At 41.4% G+C, this 25,746-nt stretch overlaps 1 protein-coding gene across 1 annotated transcript; it reads left to right on the forward strand.

Moving 5' to 3' along the window:
• Positions 1-76: 76 nt before the first annotated feature.
• On the forward strand, positions 77-23,804 carry LOC149070849 (uncharacterized). The gene is made up of 2 exons (XM_089248604.1): positions 77-295; positions 22,402-23,804. Exon 2 carries the CDS (start codon positions 22,412-22,414, stop codon positions 22,955-22,957), a length of 546 nt encoding a protein of 181 aa, XP_089104730.1. The 5' UTR covers positions 77-295; positions 22,402-22,411; the 3' UTR covers positions 22,958-23,804.
• The last annotated feature ends 1,942 nt before the right edge of the window (positions 23,805-25,746 follow it).

Consider the following 25,746-nt stretch of genomic DNA (forward strand, 5'->3'; position numbering starts at 1 on the left):
GAGAGTGCGTTCACGTCGTTTGTTTACGTCACACACTCGGGAACGAAGTCAGGACGAGAAAACTCTCTGGCATATTAATCCGAAAACGATCCTAGATGCAACAGCGTGTGCTGTATCTGTCGTCTGCTTTCTGGGGAAAAAAAACCCCCCATTTTTCAGTGTGTTGGAAACCCTTCAGCATGTTTCTCAACTGTTCTCTTATTAGTTATGGATCCTGGATTTAACAATGATGGTTCGTTTTAAATTATTGGTGAACATTTTGGACGGTAATTGTATTTAAGAAGTAAAAAAAAAGGTAAGCTGAGAAAGTGTTTCGTTTTCGATTTTTCCTTAATTGGGGGGAGGGGGTTTGCTTTCCAATGGGAAAATACCTCTCTTTCAAGAAACATTTCAAACTTTTCTATTCACTTTAGGCAGCGTTAGAATTAAAAAATAAAAGTCACTGGTCCCTGGTCCGCAGACATCAAGACTACTTCTCCAAATACCAACTCTGGCCATATCGCTGCATTGCGATTAACTGTCATTACTGGGTTGGAAATGAAGGTGCTATCTATCAATGGTTGCCATCAAGACTGGTCCGCTAAATGAAATCTGTTCTAAATAATAATAATAATTTTCCCAAATACATTAGCATTTAGAAGAGTGACATACCACCAACGGGTGCAAAACGCCATAACAAAAATCCACTGCGGACTGGTGATTCTCCCGTAGGAGATTTTTCCGCGATCAATGTATCACCACGGGGAGAAGGGTGCAAAGTTTTTCGCTACTGTGGTCTCCCGGACCGCCACAATTTTTTTTTTCTCGGTGGTCCGATTGTTTAATCAGTAGTCTCGGACAAGAGGACCACCAATGATTTCGAGCACTGCTTTAGACCTTTCAACTTTTATAGTGTAATCCCGGAGCCAAGGATCTTCGGCATTACAAAATAGATTTACAAGCTTTATTTCTATTAACTGATTGATTAGATGATTCGGAAAAGCATCCCATGGATTTTACAGACTGTTTCCATTTGCCGATTCGTTAGCTGATCAACGAAATCGTAACGTAAATTCAGGTTGCTTCTATTCTCTGATTCTTTAGAAGATCCTAGGATTATCTCATAGATTTGCAGGAAATTTCTATTTACTGATTCGTTAACTGATCAATGAAATCATTGTGTAGAGATTTTCAGCTAGTATAATATATTTTTACAGGTTTTGTTTCCATTTACTTATTTGTTAGCTGATTCTCTAGCAACATCATTCCGTAGATGTTGTTTTCGTTCACCGATTCTTAAGAAGATCCTAGAATCATTTTAGAGGTTTATCGGTTGTTTCTGTTTTTCCATTCGTTAGGTGATCGGCGAAATCATTCCGTAGATTTACAGGTTGTCTCTATCTACTGATTTGTCTTTATCATCGATCTTCTGCATCACATCATAGATTTACGAGTTGTTTGTATTTACTGTTCCGTTAACTGATCTCGGCATGATGTTAGGAATTTCTCGAATTGTTTCCATTCGTTTGTTGATTAGTGAAATCATTCTGTAGATTTACAGGTTGTTTCCATTCGTTAGTTGATCAGTGAAATCATTCTGTAGACTTACAGGTTGTTTCCGTTTAGTGATTCGTGAGCTGATCTGCGGCATCACAAAATTAATTTACAGGTTTTGTTTCTATTACCCGATTCACTAATTCATTAGACATTAGATGATCCAGGAAAAGCATTCCGTAGATTGTTTCTTTTTGCTGATTTGTTAACTGATCAGCGAAATCACTGTGTAGATTTTTAGATTGCTTCCGTTTACCAATTCGTAGGTTGATCTTGCTGCGTCTCAGACTAATGCTCTCGATATTATAGCTAGTATCATTTATATTTTTACAGGTTTTTGTTTCCTGACAGGTTTGTTAGCTGACTAGCAAAATCATTCTGTAGATTTATAGGTTGTTTTCGTTCGCTGATTCTTAAGATCCTAGAATCATCTTAAATTTACAGGTTGTTTCTGTTTACTCATTCGTTAGGTGATAATAGAAAATCAATATGTAGATTTATTAGTTGTTTCCGTTTACTGATTCGTGAGCTGATCTTGACATCATGTTAGGAATTTAACAGAGTTGTTTCCATTTGCTGATTCGTTAGTTGATCGGTGAAATCATCGGTTGAAATAGACTTACAAGTTGTTTCCGTTTACTGCTTCATGAGCTGATCTTCGGCATTGCATTATAGATTTACGGGTTGTTTCTATTAACTGATTCATTAAGCCGGGCTTTCCTAGGACTAGAATTTCTGCGCCATGTGCAGCGTGAAAACGCTGATTGGTTAAAAACTTGAAATTCAGGTTTTTTTGACCAATCAGAGTTTTCACGCTGCATGCACTGTAAAAACCTGCTTCTATGAATCCTGCTTCAATCAAACCTGCTTCTTTAGATCTTAGATCATAGTGGTTCTGATTAGTGATGGTGAAATTGAATTTTTCAATTCTTAAAAAAATATGAATCATACCAATATATTTCGACATCTCATCTCTTGTCTTTCGCTTGCAAAAGTATGTCACGCGAAATTTGCGTTGTGTAAAAGCTTCTTTTCTCGATTAGCGATCGCACTTGTTTTCCATTTCGGTTGAAAATTAAAAAATACCATTATTTAGCCAAATTATTTCGCGATTTGTGTTTACATTTGTACCTCGTGCTATTAGCATGTGTTGCTTAGATTTGGTAAAAGATTCCAAGGGATTAATTAATAATGTAATTAATTACGGAAAAAACTGAATATTTTAAGATAAAAAAACGCGTTATCCAAAGGGGTTGCGGAAAGGTAAATGGGATTGCACTGGGGGGCGCGAGAAGGAAAAAGGTTAAGAACCATTGTATATTAGACGATCGACAAACGCATTCCATAGATTTAACACTAGAACGAGAAGCGGAGGCGGTCATTTTGACTGCGAAGCTACTTTGAGATGCGAATTAAACTCAAGCAGTTTATCTGATGTTGAAATTTCATGACTTCTCTCATCTTGGTAAGGGCTCTTAAATTCTTGAAATACAAATGGTCTAGGTTTCTCAGTTTAGTGATAACATGAAGTTCTACCTAGAACGAGGGTAGCGGTAAAATAATGACCGCTATGGAGATATTTAAGTAATATGATCGCAAAAAAATTATGAAATGGACAGGCTCCTTATGCGAACATTAATATTGAGATGGGGGGGGGGGGGGGTAATTGATGCTATATCGTGGTATTCGATTTTTTCTACAGTACCCATTTATACCATTCGAAGGTACACTTTTGAAAAAGCTCGGCGTTTTACGTTATTAAATTCATTTAGCGTTTCTATGGATCTTTGCATTTTTAATGTATTTGCATCCACTGGTACAATATCGCAGGGCGAAAAGGAATCTTCATTTCTCACAATTTTATGCATAGATTAATTGGAGAGGCCAATGTGATAGTTTGGGGAAAAGTGTTCCTTGCATCCTTTGGCCTTTTAAATCGTGTTCATGAACGTCTAAATAGCACATCATACCTAAACATCATTTCTGATCAAGTACAGCGACATCTCTCTTTTGCGGTCATCGGCGGGACAAGAAAATTCGTCCGTAAAAGAGAGGGTGACCGTTAATCAGGGGTTTCAAATGTATACTTTTATTACACTAGGGAAAATTATTATTAGGCCGTTAATGAGGGGTGTCCGGTAATAGGAATTTGAATGTATATCCTGTTATGTTCATAGTTCATCCTAATGACGATGGCTATTTTCAACAAGATAATGCGTCCTGCCATAGTGATGGTATTGCACAGGATTGGCTTGAGGAACATGAAGGAAACATTATTTTGCTTAGGTAACTTTTACAATCCCCAGATCTCAATCCCATTGAGCATTTGTGGGATAAGGTTGCAAGAGAGTCACCAGACATCTAGATACACAATCATCCTATCTCACACTATTGGAAAGCTCCACTAATTAAGCATGGGTCTCAGATTTCACACAGGACCTATCAGCCATCTCATAGAGTCCATGCCAAGAAGAATCAACGCTGTGTTAACCTCTTTACGATCACGAGCGTAATATTACGCCCAAACAACAGTGGAATAAATTCAAACAAGTATACACATGTGAGAGCGAAAGAGAACAAGTAGGGGAGTGTGAAAAAAGAGGATTCTAAAAATAAAAACTCTTATCTATTATACTTTTTCCTTTAATATATTTCTTTTCTTTCCACCCTTCTTCCTTTCCCAACTTGCCTGATGATTAGGACAAGGTTACCATATTTATCACCGATTCGTTAAATAGAGATACCCCAAATTTCTTGCCAAAACCTCGTGCAAGAAGTGGTTAAAGGCAAAAGGTAGCCAAACATAATATTGATGAAATGGTCATAATAAAGTGACTACTCTAATGAGTGACCAAACTTAAACGTCATTGGAGCATGGGCAAATGAATGGAGCATAACGTTTATCGTTGACAAATGCGTGGTCACTCATTTTGGTTCGAACAACCCACGTTTTTCTTATGAGTTGAATGGCGTCACTATCCCGGATGCAACTAGGGTCACCGATTTGGGAATTCTTATTGACGAGCGCGGCTTTGGTTTTTTTTCTGAACATTGTTCAGCGGTGGTCAAAAATCGAATAGAATGCTCGGTTTCATTTTGGTTAGCCATGGCAACCCTAACGATCAAAGAAATCTGAATATCTATATCTTAGTGATCCGTATGTAGGGATATACAGGGATCGACTTCGGCCAAAGCCTAGCGAAAGCCCGAAATTCGGACACTGGCCGGATTAACTGGGATGGCCAGTTCGCGTGAATTGGCCAACTTCAGGCTTTGGCAATGACATATGTAGTCTTTAGTTTTTATGATTGCATTTTTGATTGGGGGGGGGGTTGCTGTATTATAGAAATATATGATATCCATATTTGTAATGGGTATCTATTTGTCAGCCACCTCGTTGGGGGCATTTTGCCTGTTGTGACCTTTTATTTGTGCCGGGTGTATATTTTTAACTATGATTCTCGTGTAAACTGTCTCACCATTTGTGTGTGAACTTGAAAAATACATCGGATCTCGGTAGCTATTATCGATTTAAAAAATATGAATGTACTGTATAAGGACGAAAATAAATGGCCGAAAATGGCGATGACGTGCCTGCCCTTGTCCTTCACCGTGTTATAAAACAATAATAATACTAACCCCATCGAGACATTTAATGAGTGTAATTATTATTTCCACATCCGTTAAATGGAATTATTCAATCACTTTCCTTCCACCTGATTGGTGTTGCCGGTGCGATGCCAACAGTCGACGCCTTCACGGGAACCAATTGGGACAACTTGTCACCATAGTAACGACGCACGCGGTACGTACACACACACAGCGAAAACAGGTGTTTGTAATGACCCCTCTTATTTTTAAACAAATGGGGAGGGGAAAAAAAAGCGTTTTAGCGTTAATCAATTAACGTCTTTCGTGACCCGTTTGTTGATTGCAACGGATATATCCGTTCATTTTTCTTTCATTTTTGCTTTATCTTGCGTGTTCGGTTTCGATTTATCTTTGACGCATAATAAGGGGGGAGGGGGATGCATACATCTCAGTTAAAGATAGCGCACGACGTCGAGATCGATTCGTAGAGAATTATTTCGGTGATAGATATCTGTGGAAATAGAATGGTCAAAAAAGAAAATATTTCGGGAATTTGGTTGGTTGGCTTATTTATCTATTTATGTGCCAGGGGTTCTTTTAAGCCGCGCGAACCAAGAAAACAAGGTCAGCTTCACAACCCACGGGCACTTTCTGTTTTTCGAAAAGTGGATTTGTATGACTCATCTAGGAAGTCACGGCGAATCTGTGGGGGAACTCGGTCAAAGCCGATCACGGAGTCAAGGTCGTCAATAATGCAGAGTTGGTTAATTTTCGAACGCACTCGTAAATGGCCGCGATTGTCGTTGTCGGAAGAATATTTTTTCTATTGCCTTTTATCATTTTATTTTATTGTCTTTAATCTCTGCCCGTATACATTTATAAATTAAATATACTGTATTTTATACAAGATGTCGTCACTCTTCCTTTCATGATCCTCCTCGCCCCCGCCCCGCCCCCCATAATTGGTGACTCGAGCGTGATTCAGTCGTGAGTCTAAAGCCTGGTTTTTGTTTTCCTAGGAGTAGCATATAGTTTCCCAAACTCTTTGTTCCAGCGCCCCCTTCTGCAGAAACTTTTTTTCTCTCATCGCCCACCTACTCAAGCGAACCCATAGGATCGTATGTTAAACCAGTAGGTTTTATTGCCCCCCCACCCCCGCGGAAACATTCCATCGCTTGCCAGGGGACAATATTGCAAACTTGGGGAAACACACTGGAGTAGAATTTCTACGCCGTGTGCAACGTGAAGGAGGGGGATGGGTTAATAACCTGAAATTCAGGTTTTTTTTCTATGCTGCGCAACCAATATTATTTTTGCTTTTTTATTCGTCGCTAATCTCATAATGGAAACCAACTAGCTGTACATTGTTGACGACCTTGACTCAGATCGGCTTTGACCGAGTCCCCACAGGTCCTCGGCTACATCTGCGGCGATGACCCGTCCTTCACTTTCTTTCTTTCAAACCGAGCACATTTCCGGTGTACCGATTGAGTTGTGCCGGAAGTGAGAGTGTGTGTACCCAATACTTGTGGGACTCCCTGCGGTAGCAATCATTTTCTGTGGTCATGTTGCCGTTCCTGTTGTACCCCCGTGTCAGGAGAGTTTCTGACAAGGACGGACCGGGTATCGAACTCGCGACACCTCCAAACTTCTTTTGGTACTTGTATTTGGCGTGTATCTTATCGATCTGGACTACCGCGCTTTACGATCAGCAGACTTCCAACGACAGCGACCAGCCTTTCATGACCACCCGCTGCGGTAGACAGGTCAGGTTCAGGTTGCCCCCATGCAAGTAGTTCTCTTTCTATCGCGTAGTTCGCTCGCGATTTATGGGGAAACTGCTTATTTTCCGAAAGTAGCGGAAGAAGCGACACAATAAGTGCATTTATAACAGGACTGTAAGTGAATTTGTGCGACTCGTCTAGGAAGCCCCCCCCCCCCTGCGAAGCGATTAGAATTTAAATTGATAAATTTTTCTACTGATTAGCCGCCAGTCTTGTTGCGGGCGTGTCTTTTCTAACAAAATCCAAGTCTTTCTCAGTTACCTTCACAAGCGATAACGAAAGACGGAAAAATTCAATCATTTCCACATTGACAACGTGCTTGAAAGAAAAAACAAAAAATGGTTACGGCTTAACGATATAACTCGAAAGTACTGTTATGCTCTGTGTACGTTTACACTGAAGTGGGCTCACGCACACGAGCGTTTGCAAATAAAGGAGAAACGTAACCAATCAACGTAACTCGATGCAGTTAGCATCGCCTATATAAGATAACAGGTAACTAGGGAAGCTGTTATAGATCGGTTTCTGCTGCTAAAATATGGCAGGTTATCACGCTTTAGGGTGCGATTATAATGTACGCGTGCACTATAATCGCGACTTTGAGCGTGGCTCAATAGTCGGCGCTCGTGAGATGGGTAGCAACATTTCCGAGGTAGAGATGAAATTTCGATTTTTGCACGTAAAGCCGGGTTTTCGTAGGAGCAAGTTTCTACAGCCCGTGCAGCGTGACAACACTGATTGGTCAAAATATCGGAAAAAAAACCTGAATTTCAGGTTTTCAACCAATCGGCGTTTTCGCGCTGCACACGACGCAGAAATTCTACTCCTAGGAAAACCCGGCTTAACTACGTACTATGAATACGCTAAAGTGTATAATTCAGTTACTTCATAGAATAGCTAGTTATTTCATTAAATAACTGGATCAAATCATTTTGAAATGTATAATGGAACAATAACTCTATACTTTAACTAGTTATTCTACGAAATAGCTAGTTAGGGGCCGTTCAAGTATTACGTAAGCAAATTTTTAGCCATTTTTGACCCTCCCCCTACCCTTGTCGCCAAAAATTCGTCATCAGCTCTGCCCCTCTGAATCCTATCACCATATTGGTGGGATCAGAGACGTACACAGGAGGGGGGGCATTAGGGGACTCGTGCCCCCCCCCCCCTCCCCGACGATCAAAATTTTTTTTTTTTTTTGTTGAATTGAAATTTCGGAAGAAAATACCTTTCAAACCGAGCACAACTCAGGTCTATTGCCATAGGCAATTTACTACCTAGTGAGTTGTGCCGGAATTATGTGTGTACCTAACAGTCTGAGTGCGTATCTAGTGTTGTGTATGATTTTTCAGTGCTGCCATCTATATCTCAGAAGTGAAGTGAGTGATGTGTAGTGACTGAATATTTGTACTGTTTGTAGACCTGTTGCTCTCTGTGGCAAGACTTTTTAACGGGGAGATCGGCTCGCATTTGCGCCTCGAAGTTGGGAACCACAGAAAACCAACTTCAGCCGACCACCACTGTGGCGACGATGGGGCTCGAACCCGGATCCCCGCGATGCGAGTCCGTCACTATGACCACTCGACCACCACAGCGGCTATTTGAAGGCTATGAACTCAAAAAATTCATCTTTGATAAATTCATTGCGACCCACGCTCTAAGCCATATAATGGTAAATCGCATAAAGGCCCTTGGCCCGCGGACCAAATATGGCCCTGGTTATGACCATAAACAAAAATGATCTGTCTGTTTTGACGCGGCCTGCCCTCCTCAAACTTAATTTTGTAAAAATGAACTAAGCGGCACATTTACAGATCGCTTAAGTGTCCCGTGGTACATACAATTCCAGAGCATTTTTCAGATCACTTAAATGACCAGGGACACAGTTCCAGAAAACTTAAGCGCTCCGTGACACATTTAGAGATTCCTTTTTTTGACGTGTGACGTAGCTTTAGAGCATTTAAGCGGCCTCCAGTGCGGTTCTACATCACTCAAGTTACCCGCGGCACATTTTCAGATTATTTAAGTGATCTGCGGAGTATAATTACGCATCACTTGAGTGATTGCGTTCCAGATTGCTTGGAGCCACGAAACATTTAGAGATCACTAAATTGGTTCTGTAGTGCACTTATCAATGGGAGGGGGGGGGGGAAATGTTACTTCAAGTGCCCACAAACTATCGAAAAGTTATTAAAAGGTTATGCCATTAAAAATACTTTTACAAAGGGTGGTTGATGACGTAAGCATTATCCAAACGCCCCCCCCCCTTCCCCTTGTCATCAAAAGTCAGCAAATCGGAACTCCCCCCCCCCATCGATGTTGACGTAATACTTGAAAAAAATGGCCCCTTATTCTATAAAATAACTAATGATAGTAATGATACGACAGCCAATAAGTGAGCAAGGAATGACCGAGTGAGTTAGTCAGTAAATGATACACTAGTTGGTAATCGGTAAATATGACGTATTTGTCTTAGGCCGGTATTACAATATAAAATTTTGATAAAAGTTCTTTCATCAAACTCGAAAAATGCAACCAATAAGCGCATCGGTTACATTCGAGCAAACGCAACCAGTAATCTTATTGGCTGCATTTTTCGAGTTTGATAAAAGAACTTTTATCAAAAATTTATAGTGTAATCCCGGCCGCTGAAATATGCAGGGTATGTAAGGGTGTGAATATTATAGTATATGCGTCCGTATTTCCGATTCTGGAAAAACCCGCGTAGTCTCCGATTGGTTAAAAACCCGAATTTCAACTTTTCTTTCAGCTTGAAATTCGGGTTTATAACCGATCGGAGACAAAAGCAGGTTTTTCTAGAATCGGAAATAGGACGCACTATGTTCACACCCTTAAACACCATGGTTGTATAATAAAAGGAATATATATAACCTAAATTTTTTTTTTTTTTATAAAAACTAGGTGCCCACATGCTTTGGCTAATGAAATTATCCGGAAACGGGAAAAGAAATCTCAAATGGTCGCGAGAGGGTCGGCGAGTGACAGAGTGATCGATCACTCTCAACACAACAGAGCTCGCTCGCTTGTTCATTCACTTATGTCGAACTGTTGTCGCCGAATTTTCCCATCGAAAAAGAAACACATCCTCCCCCCCCCCCACCCCCGTCCCAACGATAGGCATGGCAGCACACCAAGCCTATCGTTTCGTGTGTTGTTCGCTTTATTTGTACATCGCAGTCCATACCTTGATGTCAGCGTGTGGCTCTCGTTCGAATACTAAACACACACACACGCACGCACCCACCGAAGAATAAAAGGAAAATATAATATGCTTGAAGCACGACATTTCTGACGTGACATCCGAAAGAGAAATGATCGAGGAGGGAAAAAAACACGTCGTTTGTCGCTCAAAAATCGATCTTCGCTCGACAAGATCGTTTCGGATCAAGTCTTTAATGAGCGCGGGGGAGAGGTGACGGGCTAGGAATCACAGTGAAAAATCCACAGCATGACATTGAGAGCGCTGATTAACTTCACACTCTGCTTGGACCCCATCAATATTCGGTCATCCCATGAAGCCATAAAACCACACTCGCGTCAAGGCTGGCCGCAATACGTTTCAAGGTTATGCGCAAGTAGTGTGACAGCTCCACCATCGGCAATGATCGTCAAGTGTTGGGGAGACTACTACTAAACCACACATGTACCTCGTCCATATTCCTCTGCGGAACCTCTAACGAATTGGTACATGCGGGAATGTGTGTGTGCGTGTAGTGACGTGAAGTTTGTTTCTATGTAATGCTTGTTATTTGTAGTGCTGCCATCTGCCACCAGTTTTTCTAACTGTGAGTGAACTATTGGGGAGGCTCGAAGGGATTGGAAGGCGCTGGTCGAGTACCTTCCAGACGGAGGTGCCGGATCTTCCAATCTGTCTGGCCACACATTCGTCGAAGGACGCCAACAGTCAGGACACGGAGAGTGTTCTGGAAAAACCGGTTCTGTTCTTGTTCTTGGCAAATATTCGCCAAGGAATATTAGGGCCGAGTTGGGGAATTGTGTAGCCAGCCTATGCCACTGCCGCTTCTTTGCATCAGGGGAAGGCAAATATTGGAAGTAAATATTTGCGAATGACTATTGGGCCAGGCTTGACATGGGCGTGGGTCTGGCTTAAGTCAAGGATAGCCAATAGATGACCCGCGGGTCGAATGAGGTCATTTTGTTTTGCGGACCACGGCTAGGTATATAAACGTACTGTGTATTAACCTCTTTAACGGACGTAATATTGCGTCCAAACGCCAGTGGAATAAATTCGAAGAAGTTCTCTGTGCTTTCTTCACCATCGCGAAGTTTTATAGTAACCCTATCAACTGAAGTTGCTCTTTCTTTCCATCCTTTCCTTCTATACTCCTGTGAATGATTTTTTTTCCACGCGTATAATGCATCTTACTACTACATGCATGTGAGAGCAAAAGAGAGAACATGTAGGGTGATGGTGAAAAGAGGGGAAACTCTAAAAAGAAAACCTCTCTTATCTATCTTATCTATTATACTTTTCCCCCTTTATACTTTTCTCCTTTCCCTTTCTTTCTTCTAACGTGCGGTTAGGTTAGGACGAGGTCACCACATTTATCGCCGATTCGATCGTGTTCGATCTTTAGGAGAGTGCGGGCCACTTGATTGGTTTTGAAAACGTGTTGTGGGCCAATTAAGTGATCTGTATATGTTCCACGGGTCACTAAAGTGATGATCTGGGAATGCAGAGTGGGTCACTTAAGTGATCTGGGAATGTACAGCGGGCCACTTAGGTTATGCAGAAATGTGGTGTGGGCCACTTGAGTGATGTGGAACTGCACTGTAGACCACTTGAGTGATATGGAACTGCACTGTAGACCACTTGAGTGATGTGGAACTGCACTGTAGACCACTTGAGTGATGTGGAACTGTACTGTAGACCACTTGAGTGAGCTGAAAGCACAACCAGATAAACAATCACTATATACATCCGTTTATGAGGACGTGGAGGACTCGGAGCAAAAGTTTAACGACTTTCTTTTTTGTCAGTGTTTAAACCTTATGGCGGAGACAAATCTGTGACTTTTCCGGGTTATTTTAATGGTGCTCTTATAGGGCAAAGTGTTTCTCCAGGTTCGACACTGCTGCGGCTGACTATTACGTTGGCCTATCCTTATAATTACAAGTAACGTCACGTCCTTTCGGGTTATAAGACCGTCAGCTCACAGAATGACCTATCTTGCTGACCATAAATCTATGAGAAGAGAGCGGGACATCCAGCCGATTTGTGCTTATCAGTATAAGTCAGATTGCTATATCGATCTGCAATGCCGGTGTTTCTACCAAAGCCACTGTTTTTTGCAGATCTTATATATAAATGTGAAAGTTTGTACGTCTGTTCTTTATACAAATCTAGAATTTTAAACCGATCGTCGTCAAATTTGGCATATATATGATCTTGGGTTTCTTCCCAAGAACTATTATCAACTGGAACAACCTACCATCAAATATTGTAGATTGTACTACGATTTCCGAATTCTCTTGTTCCATCAATCATCACTTTCGTCATATATAAATTCCGCATCCTCTTGTATAGACCTCGGCCAATCTCAATATTGAATAAATAAATGAATATACCAAACATGGCCCGGATTGATCCGTAGGCTGCTTTAAACGTTCGTCAGAACAGGGCACACCCTGGCACGAAGTAAAAATAATTATCATTATCCACCAACATGCGAGTTCAATTGCAAAATGACTCAGCGCTGCTATAATTTTCACATCAGTTGATCAAACTTGGCAATGGAAGAACTCCCGTAGACCCAAGCACTGGACTGATAACGTTCCCAAATGGATTTTGCCAGTTGTTAAACCCAGTTCAAGAACTTGCAGACAAAGTCTTCCCAAACATTCAACAAAATCACCGAAACCATGAGTGGCTTTGCGAGAGAGCGATTCTGGCATCGAAAAATGACAGTGTGAACAAGATCAACGAAAAAATCCTAAAAATTATTCCGGGAGACTCCACATCTTACAAATCGGTTGACACTGTCACAGACACAGAGCAGACAGTTCTGTATCCTGCAGAATTTCTGAACTCTTTGGATATTCCGGGTGTGCCACCACACAACTTGACCCTCAAAGTCGGAGCACCTATAATGCTTTTAAGAAATTTGGAGACACCGAGACTCCGCAATGGCAACAGACTCTGCGTGAAGAAATTGCAAAATTGCATCATTGAAGCAATTGGATGTGCCAAAGGAGAAGACGTCTTCATTCCACGTAAATCCCAATTATCACTGAAGAAACGCCATTCACTTTCAAGCGATTACAGTTCCCGATTCGTTTTTGCCATGACAATCAACAAAGCGCAAGGCCAGTCGTTAACAGTGGCAGGTATCTGAATTTCGTTTCCTGTGGTTCCCAACTTCGAGGCGCAAATGCGAGCCGATCTCCCCATTAAAAAAAGTCTCGCCACAGAGAGCAACACGCCTACAACGATAAATTATTCAATCATTACACTTCACTCACGGTTAGAAAAACTGGTGGCAGATGGCAGCACGACACATAACAAGCATTAAACAGAAACAAACTTCACGTCAGGTTTCACTACACGTACACACACACATTCCCGCATGTACCAATTCGTTAGAGGTTCCGCAGAGGAATATGGACGAGGTGCATGTGTGGTTTAGTAGTAGTAGTGGCAGGTATAAGCTTTTCGTCGCCTGTTCGCGTGAACTCTTTGGATATTCCGGGTGTGCCACCACGCAATTTGACCCTCAAAGTCGGAGCACCTATAATGCTTATAAGAAATTTGGAGACACCGAGACTCTGCAATGGCAACAGACTCTGCGTGAAAAAATTGCACAATTACATCATCGAACACCGATTCTAACTGGATGTGCCAAAGGAGAAGACACGTTTTCGTTCCACGTATCCCAATTATCACTGAAGAAATGTCATTCACTTTCAAGCAATTACAGTTCCCGATTCGTTTTTGCCATGACAATCAACAAAGCGCAAGGCCAGTCGTTACCAGTGGCAGGTATCAACCTGCTTGAGCCCTGTTTTTGACACGGACAGCTTTTCGTCGCCTGTTCGCGTGCTGGTAATCCCAGAAATTTGTACATCTATCTACACACCAGAAGAAAAAACCAAAAATATTGCTTATCCACAAGCGATTGCCTTAAGTTTTTACTTGAAATATTTAAAAATAAAAGTAATTTTTTCTTACTCGATGCAGAAAATGTTTTTGATTAAAAAGAAATAATTAACAAGCTATACGTATATAAATTTTTTACGGGACGGGCAACGTCGCCGGGTATCAGCTAGTACATTTATAATCGTAACTTTTGCGGAATTCCATTAAAAAGATATTCCTGAATTTTTATCGTTTCAAAAGCGAGTACATAATATTATGTATGTATCTATACGTGTAACACTGTTCAACGAAGGAGAAGAAGGAATGTTACCCCCCAGGTCCTTTGGCATGATTCGATTTTTCCTCACTTTTCCGCTTTTTTCCACCCTTTTATTATTATTTCATTTTTAAATAAATAAACACACATTTTTCCCCCCATACGCGCAGACGCAACAGACGTATTTCAAGCGCAGGAAAAATAAAACAAAACAAAAATGTTTCTTATTGCTCTCAACGGAACACGCGAAGAGCCAAGCAGGCTTCAAAATACGTAAAAAGAGTGTTAAACTTATACGCTTTAATATTCTTTTATGTACCTTTTTCCGTTTTTATATTTTAGCCCTTTCACAACCAACGAACTGAAAACAAACACCGCTGGGAGTGTCGAAGGATTTGCCGCGCCAGAATGGAGCTCTGCCATCTTGGCCCAAGTCCAAATAAACTCGCGTTTTTGCTGCTCCAGAGTGAAGGGAATCGCTCGGGGGATTTGGGAGCTTTTTCTTTATTGTGCCTTGAATTTATGCTCTCGACTTCTTTCTGACTCTGAAAAAGAAACCGTCTTAGAATGTTTAGAACATTATTTGAAGAGTCGACCATTGCCGAACGATTTGCTTAAGAATGTGTCGCGTCTGTCTCTGATCCCCACTTTTGCAATGGCAACTTCTTGGCTGTTTCAACCACGTGTCGTCGATTATATTATTTAGAGAAGCGTGCACCTTCTTACAGTCGATGGTTGCTCGAATTGCTGCTGCTAGGTTCGAGCCTTCGATGCTATTTTGCATTGGAATCTTCTCGTTCGGAATGCTGTTGTTAAAAGCTTTTGTATTGTTTGGTAATTGTGACATGCGTGGCTCCTCGAATTTTCCTGTACAGAGACTTTTGAATGATAAGCGCGCTTGGCATCGGACTTTCAGAGAGCATTTCGAGATGGTTTGTTCACACACTAGAGTCGATCAGGCAAGGGACGCAGCAAGTCAAAAATGTTTGGTATTGCTCGAGTAATGAACATAATGTTCACTTGGATGTGTATGAAGACCATGCGTCACACATTCAACAAAAATGCCCCATTTTTGGTATATCTCCCAAACTGAGAGGGTATGAGCTATATTTGAATGATGATTGGTGTTGCTTTAGCAACATGCGCATATATGTTACGGCGTCCCTGCAATCAGGTCAGAACCGTGCTTTAGGGTGTGCAATAGCTGCGGTCGCACCAGGCCACGCGTTTTGGGGGACTCCGCACTTATGGTAATAATAATTTCATAAATTCTGAATTATCCTCAATTCTGGAATAATTTCGTTCATAAATTCTGAATTGTCCTCAATTCTGGAATAATTTCGTTCATAAATTCTGAATTGTCCTCAATTCTGGAATAATTTCGTTCATAAATTCTGAATTGTCCTCAATTCTGGAATAATTTCGTTCATAAATTCTGAATTGCCCTCAATTCTGGAATAATTTCGATCATAAATTCGGAATTGCCCTCAATTCTGGATTAATTTCGATCATAAATTCGGAATTGCCCGCAATTCTGGATTAATTTCGATCATAAATTCTGAATTGCCCTCAATTCTGGAATAATTTCGTTCATAAATTCGGAATTGCCCTCAATTCTGGATTAATTTCGATCATAAATTCTGAATTGCCCTCAATTCTGGATTAATTTCGATCATAAATTCGGAATTGCCCTCAATTCTGGAATAATTTCGTTCATAAATTCTGAATTACCCTCAATTCTGGAATAATTTCGTTCATAAATTCTGAATTACCCTCAATTCTGGAATAATTTCGTTCATAAATTCTGAATTGTCCTCAATTCTGGAATAATTTCGTTCATAAATTCTGAATTACCCTCAATTCTGGAATAATTTCGTTCATAAATTCTGAATTACCCTCAATTCTGGAATAATTTCGTTCATAAATTCTGAATTGTCCTCAATTCTGGAATAATTTCGTTCATAAATTCTGAATTACCCTCAATTCTGGAATAATTTCGTTCATAAATTCTGAATTATCCTCAATTCTGGAATAATTTCGTTCATAAATTCTGAATTACCCTCAATTCTGGAATAATTTCGTTCATAAATTCTGAATTATCCTCAATTCTGGAATAATTTCGTTCATAAATTCTGAATTACCCTCAATTCTGGAATAATTTCGTTCATAAATTCTGAATTATCCTCAATTCTGGAATAATTTCGTTCATAAATTCTGAATTATCCTCAATTCTGGAATAATTTCGTTCATAAATTCTGAATTTTCGTCAATTCTAGAAAAATCTGCATTTATATCTACGAAAAAGTAATTCTGAAATTCGGAACTTTTATACAGAGAAAGAAATGATTCCGGAATTTTCAGCATTTTCCTACAGAAAAAAAGATAATTCTGGAATTATTATTTTTAAACAAATTCGGAATTTAACAATTCAGAACTTTCATCAATTCAGAAGAGTGCATTCTCTTAAAGTCGATAATTCTTCGAATTTCTGCTGTTAAGTTCGAGCCTTCGGTGCTATTGTTCCGGATAATGTCTGTCACAAGAGCACTCGAGATGCATTTACAGAACAGCTATTTACACGTATTCGAACTATGGGCAGTTTGTTGAGATTTTGATTTCTTGCACGTGAGAGGAGTCGCTCTCTGGTGAGCGTGTTTCAACAAAACGCTGCTTTTGAATACGTGTAAATAGCTGTTCTGTAAAATAAATCTGCGTTGTCCTTGAAATTGGCTTCGTGCTTTGCCATCTCGAATGCTTCTGAGAGACATTATCCGGAACAATAGCATCCAAGGCTCGAACCTAACAGCAGAAATTCGAGGTATTCATTCCTTCTGTGTGGCATTCTGTATTTTCATCCCTTCCGGAATTCTGTATTTTCATCCCTTCCGGAAGTCTGTATTTTCATCCCTTCCGGAATTCTGTATTTTCATTCATTCCAGAATTCTGTATTTCATTCATTCCGGAATTCTGTATTTTCATCCCTTCTAGAATTCTGTATTTTCATCCCTTCTAGAATTCTGTATGTTCATTCATTCCAGAATTCTGTATTTCATTCCTTCCGGAATTCTGTATTTTCCATCCCTTCTGAAATTCTGTATTTTCCTCTGTACTCCTTTACTCCTCTCCTTTACTCTGTACTCCTGGCATTATTCCTTTCATTTATCCTGGACTTTCATGGATGCTCGAATTATGTCTGTCAATTACCTTCCTTAGTTTCGATGTGGATGAAGTTTTGGATGCCCACTCCCTTCTACCAAGAATATGTAAAATCGAGGGGGCACCGAAATTATTAAAACGCCTCTGGCCCCACAACTATTTTCGCCCCGGGACCCCGTCTGTTAAGATAGGCCCTCTGCAACAACAACATTCACCAAAAAGATCATCTTTCTTTTCATATGTTTTGCGGTCAGAGGCGGATTCATTTCTTCGTCGCTTGTGGGCTACACAAATTTGGCCGCACACACACTTCTCCCATTCTACTCTAATTTCCTTAACTAGTCATTCCTCACATTTTCCGCCCTAGGGTACAGCCCACTTGCCCTTCCCCCATTAATACGCCTTTGTTTGCAGTACAATAGACGAGTGAGCAAATATTTGCGTTCGAGTAGCGCACTGGTAAGATGCTCGTCTTCCACCATGAAGGTTACCTGTCAAGGTTCACGGGTTCGAACCTGGGGCAGCACATGAGAAACAAGTACTTAACGAGCCTGGGGCGACCACCGATAGATGACGCCTTCATTTTCCACCTAACTTCACTGGTTGGAAATCACCACATGGAAATATATGACCGGAGTTAGTGTGCGGTAAAGTAGTGAGTAAACATTTGACGCTCGATGCGCTACAGACAATGTTCATTCCATGCAACAAAAACCTCTGTTTTCTGGCTTGAACTCTGAGACCGGCTCAGAGTTGGAAAACCACAGATGACTATTGAAATAACTTTATTCACTGATTACCACTCTTTCACTAATAAGTAAATTTCACCTTTCATGGGAAGGTGTCACCCTCACATCAAGTTTCCCGACACGTGGGTGAAGTTTGTTTTCTGTTGTTTCCAACTTCGAAGCGCAAATTCGAGAGAGCCGATCTATCCGTTAAAAGTATCGCTACAGGGAGCAACGGGCCTACAGCGGTACAATTATTCGATCATTACACTTAGTTAATAAAATTGTAAGGTCAAACAGCCGACCACTTGGCACTGGGCCACCAACGAGGTTCGAACCTGGAAGTGAATGCGTACTATATTGTAGAAAGCAACTATGTTAGCTAAAAATATACCAAATTCAGCGTCAGATAGCTGTTTCGGGGCCACTATAGCCCCTTCGCCAATGGAAAAAAAAGGAAATGAATTGACCTGTTATAGCGCATGTGACTCGCTTAAATGAAATCACCTTGTCGGATCGAGGCCGACCAGTGATGTGATGATGGCACAGGGAAAGATAGCGAAGACAATGGAACGATTACGATTATTTTATCTAACATCGTTGGCTTTTTTGCTTTCTACATTGTGCTAAAAAGGTAATTCCATTATGCGTACTATATTGTTGAAAGAAATCTGTTTCCTATTTAGCTTTAGTTTCTGTCATTCAAAGAGAAATCATCGTTTATCTTTTCCATATGGCTAATTCTATACTCGGATCAATCTTCTTTTGTCTAAAAACACCCGAGATCGTTATATCTCCGCCAACGGAGCGTGTACACATTTATACAGACAGACTCTTGGCGAGAATCAGCAGATTCGCTCTTCGAGAAAGAAAAGAAACGATTCAAGTAGAACCTCTCAGATGATACAACACACGATGTGGAAGATAAGAAAGTAAATTTTGGCTACTGGTTTCCAGTTTGAGAAAGAGAAAGGGGCTGTTGGGTGTGCATGTGTCTGTCTGTGATCTTGGCTCTAAACAACGACGAAAATGAACTGGAGAGAAAACAATAAGATGTGGGTTTTTTTCCTATTGTTCTTTGGCGAGAAGGAGATAAAAGCAATGACGTCATTTTTGCGTCTTCTTTGTTCCCCCCATCATCCCCCCCCCACACACACACACACCGTGGTTTAACACCTGTTGGTTGCAGAAGTTGCCAAAAATGTTTGAATGCTAATTGCATGATGTGAAGAAGAAAATCAGCACAACGATCGCAGTTTCGGTTGTTGCCGCCCAACAACTTGATGATGTCAAACGTCACATGATGTTAGGGCCGGTTTCGGTGTCACCGTTCTGGAGTTGCCGAATTGCAGCTATAATTACTTCCAGCTCATTTTATATCAAAAATGTGAAATTATTGAAAATATTTAGCAGTGGGGATGTGGAGTCCGATCCAATATTTCAACAAGCATTATTGAGTCAATAGAAAATATTGGGGGGGGGGGGGGCTCGGGCTAATGGATTTCTCACACAAGTCCACGTTTATATGTGCAACCAATTTACGACACACTTCCACCGTTGATCATCAGCAGGACTATATAATAAGGGCGGTTTCATGACGCTTCGGAGTCGGTACACGCTGACGTCATTGCAAATACAGTGTATATGTAAAATGTTTGAGAAATTATTATTATTATTATTGGAAGGAAAACCCGAGGCTATATTTTACTGGTGAACCGTTGATCCCAGAAGCATACTTTCAGCTCGAAAAAGTATTCAAATAACGCGCAGACCTCAGATAAATACACTGAAGTGCCAAAAGTCATGAGATACCTCTTAATATTGTGTGGGACATCCTTTCACCGGTGAAGTGCAGCAATATCAAGAGGTATCCCATGACTTTTGGCACTTCAATCATATTGTTCCGGATAATGTCGCTCGCAAGCACTCGAGATGGCAAAGTGCGGAACAATTTCACAGACAACACAGATTTATTGTGCAGAACAGCTGCTACACGTATTCGCAACCAGCCGTTTCGACGCGCTAGAGAGAGAGAGAGAGAAAGAGCGACCTACAAATAAGACTCATCTTTCAGCTAAAATTCAACAAACTGCTCCTAGTTCCGCGGAGGCAGTGCCACTAAATAAGTAAACCAAACCTTCTAGAATAATCTCGACGACTCTTGCGCGTGATCTTTACGCTTCTGTTGGCGCAATGACATCGTCAAATCACCGATGTCGCCAGACTGGCCAAGTTTGTCGTCAATTCGGCGAGATTTACAGAGAAATGCATTAATGATTACTTACAGGAGAAAAATGACGTAATAAACGGCAAATAATGACTATTTACATAATTTTCGTAACGATATCGCGAGGGGTCGTAAAGTTATTAAAATCCAAAAAACTTACTTTTTATACGGACGCCCGTCTTCGAAAACCCAACTAGAAAGTTGTTGGCCTGTCTCTTCTGGAGAGGCCAACAAAAATATAATTCCTCGTTCCTAAGTGCATACTTTCATGGACATCTTTTCAGGGCAATTTGCCTGTTGTGGCCTTTGTGTCCGTATATTTGTAATGTTCACTGAGATTTTAATTGGCAAAGAACAGCATGAGCATAAATAGGGGAAAGAAGCATTAGGTTTTGCTGTTCTAGCTAGCGACCGAGTGGGTGGCAAATTTTCACGTCATATTTGACGTCAGGCGACTACATGGACCAAGCACCACCTCTGACCATATCACTTGTATTGCAATTTGCTGCCATTAATGAGATGGGTTGGAAATGAAAGCGCTGTCTATCGGTGGTCGCCTCAAGCTCGTTAGGGAAAATATCTTGTCTATTGTCCACCCTGGGGTTTGAACCTGGAACCGTGACAGCAGCCTTCACGGTGGTGGACGAGCATCATACCACCACCACCACTCCACTCGGGCGCCTGGGAAAAATTCACTACTACTACTACTTAACGCAACATGCACCTCGTATACATTCCTCTGCGAAATTTCTAACGAATCGGCACATGATCGGCTTGACCCTAACGTATTTATGTTGTCGAGTTGTACTCTTGTTTCGTGTTCCTTCTGCCATCTGGCTTCCATTTTCTGAAGTAAAGATGGAAATGCTTGAATTTTCATGTTTTGTCAGTATCGTGTTGTAGGCCTGCCTGCTCTCTGCGGAGATACTTTTTCAAATGGGACATTTACTGGGGTGGCGGGTTTTTTTTTTTGTTAGTGTAGTGGTGTCATCTGTTGAAGAAATTATCAAGGGTTATAAGGGTGTTATCAAGGGTGCGCGCAAATGTCCTCCTTTCTCAGTTTTCGAATCTGGTCACTCCTAAATGTGCGAGATATGAGTACTTAATGCAGTGTGCTGCCATTTATGTTTCAAATTGTTAGTAAATTTCGTAACCATTGGGGGGGGGGGGGCGGCGGCTCTGCTCTTATTGTTGCTGTAACGAAACTTCTTTAAAGCGACATCTTAATTCGGCACTTGCCGCCCATTACCCATTTTCTCGACCACTCATTCCTGCCAGACTGAAATCTGCCGCTTCATTCTGGCTACCCCCGACTTTCTTCATTTAAAAAAACCGAGAAAATGCGGGGAATTGGGCTCCTAAATAAGGGGAATTGGGATCCTAAATAAGGGAATTGGGATCCTTTATTCGGAGAAATACGGGGAATTGGGATCCTCTATACGCAAAAATGCGGGAAACTGGATCCGTAATAAGGGTAAAATTGTATCCTAAATACCGGAAATTGGGATTCTTAACACTAAAAATTGGGTGCTGAACAGAGAAATTGGGATTTTTAAACATGGGGAAGTTGGGATCCTAAATACGAAAAAACGCGGCACTTCGCAGTTTGACACCAGAAAACTGCGCAGTTATTGTGTAGCCCTTCACAGGGCTACTGTGAATCTGCGTGAGCTTCAAAATACGTTTAAACATTTCCTTTGAAGTTGTTGACACTTTTGCAAAAATGATCATTTTCAGGATGCAGTGGTACCTCTCGATAGCGGACACCTGTGGGACCAAAAATTTTGTCTGTAAACTGAGGATGTACGTTAATGGGTAGTAAAATATGTATTGAAGCCCGTTGGCGGAATAAGAAAAAAGTGTCCATTAACGGTATGTAACCGCTAACGGAGAGTGTCCGTTATGAGAGAGGTTCCACTTTGTAAATATTCATGTGTGGGTTTTATACGTAGAATAATAATGATATCCGTGCTATAATTTCCACACAGGCTGAAAATCATGCTGCTGCTTCGCTACCAACGCCAGAGGGCCCAAGAGGCGGACGAAGGTGCAGGGATCCACTCCGAACCCGACGTCAGGCGCAAGTTCAACGACCGGGACCTGAAAGGCGACAGCCACAGGGCGGCGACGAGGAGCACGCTCATATGCATATTCGTGTGCGGCACGATCCTCCTGATCCTTGGATTGACCCTCCTGCTCTCCGGGTTGCTGATCCCCAAGCTCAAGAAAGATCCGACCCCGTGGCTCGTGATAGGTCCGACCTGCATCGTGCTGGGCATTCTCGTCCTCCTTCTCTCCGTCGAGATAATCCTGAAACTGCGCAAGATAGCGTCCGCCGAGGGATCCTCGGACAGCCGCGACTCCGAATCAGCGAAGCAATCCGTTTGGGCCGGCGGGCCGGACTCGAACGGCTCCGCGGACGACGTGCTGAAGGTCAACGACGGCGACGTCATAAGCAGGATACCGGTCGTGATCCAGCCGCCGACCCCGCTGAGGCAGCTGGATCCGGCAGCTCTGCCGCAGACTGTCGTCGACAGGCGGTGACACGCGCCTCAAAGTCCTTCTTCGCCGTAGTCCGATGACGGATGGAATATAGCCAACACCATCTATAGAGCAGAAGGCCTAAACGCGAAGCTCGTGACGTCACTGAAGAAGGCCATCTCAGCTATATCCATTGGCTATAGCAGGCCGACGCGTGTGCCATCTTTACCCTAAGATCTCCTAAGTCAGAAGGAGGAGAGAACGCAATTTAAGGAGAGGGGTCACGTTTTAATTTAGTTAGCCAATAGGCCGTTTTGTGTTGCAGGGTCTCAGGCTGAGACCCTCCTCTCGTGCTGGGCTGGACTGCCCTTGCGGCATCCGATTACGAGATAATGGCGCATATCATTCGGGATGGGAAGAGTAAGTAATAAGCGCTTACTCTTTTTGTAGTTTAGTCACTTTCTTCAGTGACGTCACGAGCTTCGCTCGGAGGCATTCCGCTACAGATAGTGTTGATATAGTCGGGTCGACACACACACGTGGCTTCAATCCGCTGCAAAACTGGTTTGGGGGGGGGGGGGAAAGGAGTGTGGCTACGCGAAAATCGACCATTCAAATCGCTCTCGCTGTGATAGCCACGACCGCGAGTCGAAGCTGCGTTGCGCTGCTGGTGTGGATCCGGCTTAACGTGTTTTTTTGTTGTTGCTGTTTTTGTCGAGGCGAGGGACCACAGGACTACTTGTGTTTTTCAGGTGGGGGGGGGGGGAGTGCCTCAGAATGACATGTAAATATGCGAAATGTGTGTCTTCATATTTATTTTTGTTTTTCTTACCGATAACTTCATGTTGCACATAATCACCGGAGAATTTATTCGCTGTAATTGGTATAAAATATGAATGTGTTTTACATGAATGTATGTGTGGATTGGCTTTTCTTCTCTTTTCAACTCAAAAACATCAATAATTTCTGTTTAAAAACTAACCGAATTTAGCCGGTTATTGCTGAACAAATACAGGGTGTTTCAAAAAGAATCACCCGATTTGAAATTCGTGTATTACGAAAAAATATTGAAGATATAGACGCTCAAGATTAATGTTTTTATTACATGGCTAATCGTAAAAAGTTTTTTTACGAACCAAATTAAAGGTGTTCAATGTCAGTTTCGTTTTCGATGATTGATTGGCCACAAGCACACTGCCACTTTTATATATAACTAGCTGTATTACCCGGCGTTGCTCGGGGTTTTCTTCAATGAAGCTTTTTGGAGATCACGTGATATCTCCTTCTTTCTTTGAGGGACATGCAAGCCGTGTCTAAGTTAACCAATATGGCGACTTCCTGCGCGACTCATGAAATAAACAAATCTAGATTTAAGGAAACGTAGAAATGAATATATATTTTTTTTCCTCTTTTAAGAGCGCTCTAGGTATTTCGATTCCCCCCCCCCCCTGACCTTCAAGTTATCCATCTGCCTGTTTCAGCTTACAAAAATACTTAGTTAAAGCTATGGAATTTCTTCAATATTTTATACGGGCCCATAATTAATTTTAAATATCCTAACCCACATGAATTTATGCACTTGAATAATTAAAAGACAATACGGAGGCATTAATTTTCATGCTTGAGAAGACATAAATAAAAAGTTGAAATCAATGTTATTGCATGGATATCCAACTCGAAAGTAGGTCCGGTTAATTAATTCATATTTTATCTCCTGGGCTTCGTATATCTCTAAGCCCAGAAACTTAATATTTCAAAAATCGAGTATTTAATAAATTTTTAAAATTATTGATGTGTCAGAAAACCCCACCAAATTTCCGCATTTCTACATTAAAATCGGCAATTTTAACACTGATTTCTATGAGGATCATCCTTTTCCTGACCCTCAAAGCGATGCTGATGATGATTATGACGTCATTCAAAAAACCTCATTACTGGGAGAATTGAAAATGTGGCAAACCATTATAAAGGCATAAATATTATACATATACTGACAGCGTTGAAGAAGTGACAAACCATTGTAAAGGCATGTACACGTCTTAAACGCATTGCTAGGGAACCGCGGTAACCAAAGTAAACGTTCGGAAAGTGATTGTTGAGGCCCAAAAACCATTGTTGCCCTACGGTTTTTTGCCCATTTGGGGCATTTGCCCTGCTCTGACGAAATTTTAAATTAGCCTATCGTTCAAGTCGGGTCCCATTTAGCATATATGCAAAATTTGGTGACGATCGATCTAAAATTGTAGATACATACACACAGACAGACAGAAAATCAATTTTATGGATATACTTGGTTTAATCATAATTTTTCACAATAAATATTATACTATTAACACGTCCTTCTCGCTTACAGCGAGCCTTTGAAATTACTTTCTGAGTTCACAGAAGCCACTCTCTAACTATATATAACTGAAAACACACTAAACTTCTTTTCTCTTCTCCGCTCGAGGGCCTTTCTCACGCTTTCTAATCCCATCATGCCTCTTTCCGATGGGGGAAAACCTTACATTACCCCCTTCCTAAGTAAGCGTTTTACAGCATTTCATTTCGAAGGGGATTATCTTGTACGATAATTAGTCTCTTTTGAAATAATCCAAATTTCTCTCTATGTCGAACTCATAGGCGGAGATAGACTTGGAAGTCTGGGGCAAAATGATGATGATGATGTCAATTCATCTATTCATATATGCATTAGATCAGTCGACTTCACCTTTGATGCTGGAGGGGGGGGGGCAATGACCTCCTGCCACCGTATCTCCGCCCATCCTCGAACTACGTCGACAAATGTATGTCGACCATTCCTACGTCGAACGGTATCGAAATCTCTACGTCGTTCCATATCGGTGTGTTAC

The sequence above is a fragment of the Pholcus phalangioides genome, unplaced genomic scaffold, assembly GCF_987345545.1.
Source record: "Pholcus phalangioides strain wild (caught in Gottingen) unplaced genomic scaffold, Ppha-v1.0 ptg000020l_1, whole genome shotgun sequence".
Taxonomy (NCBI): Eukaryota; Metazoa; Arthropoda; class Arachnida; order Araneae; family Pholcidae; genus Pholcus; species Pholcus phalangioides.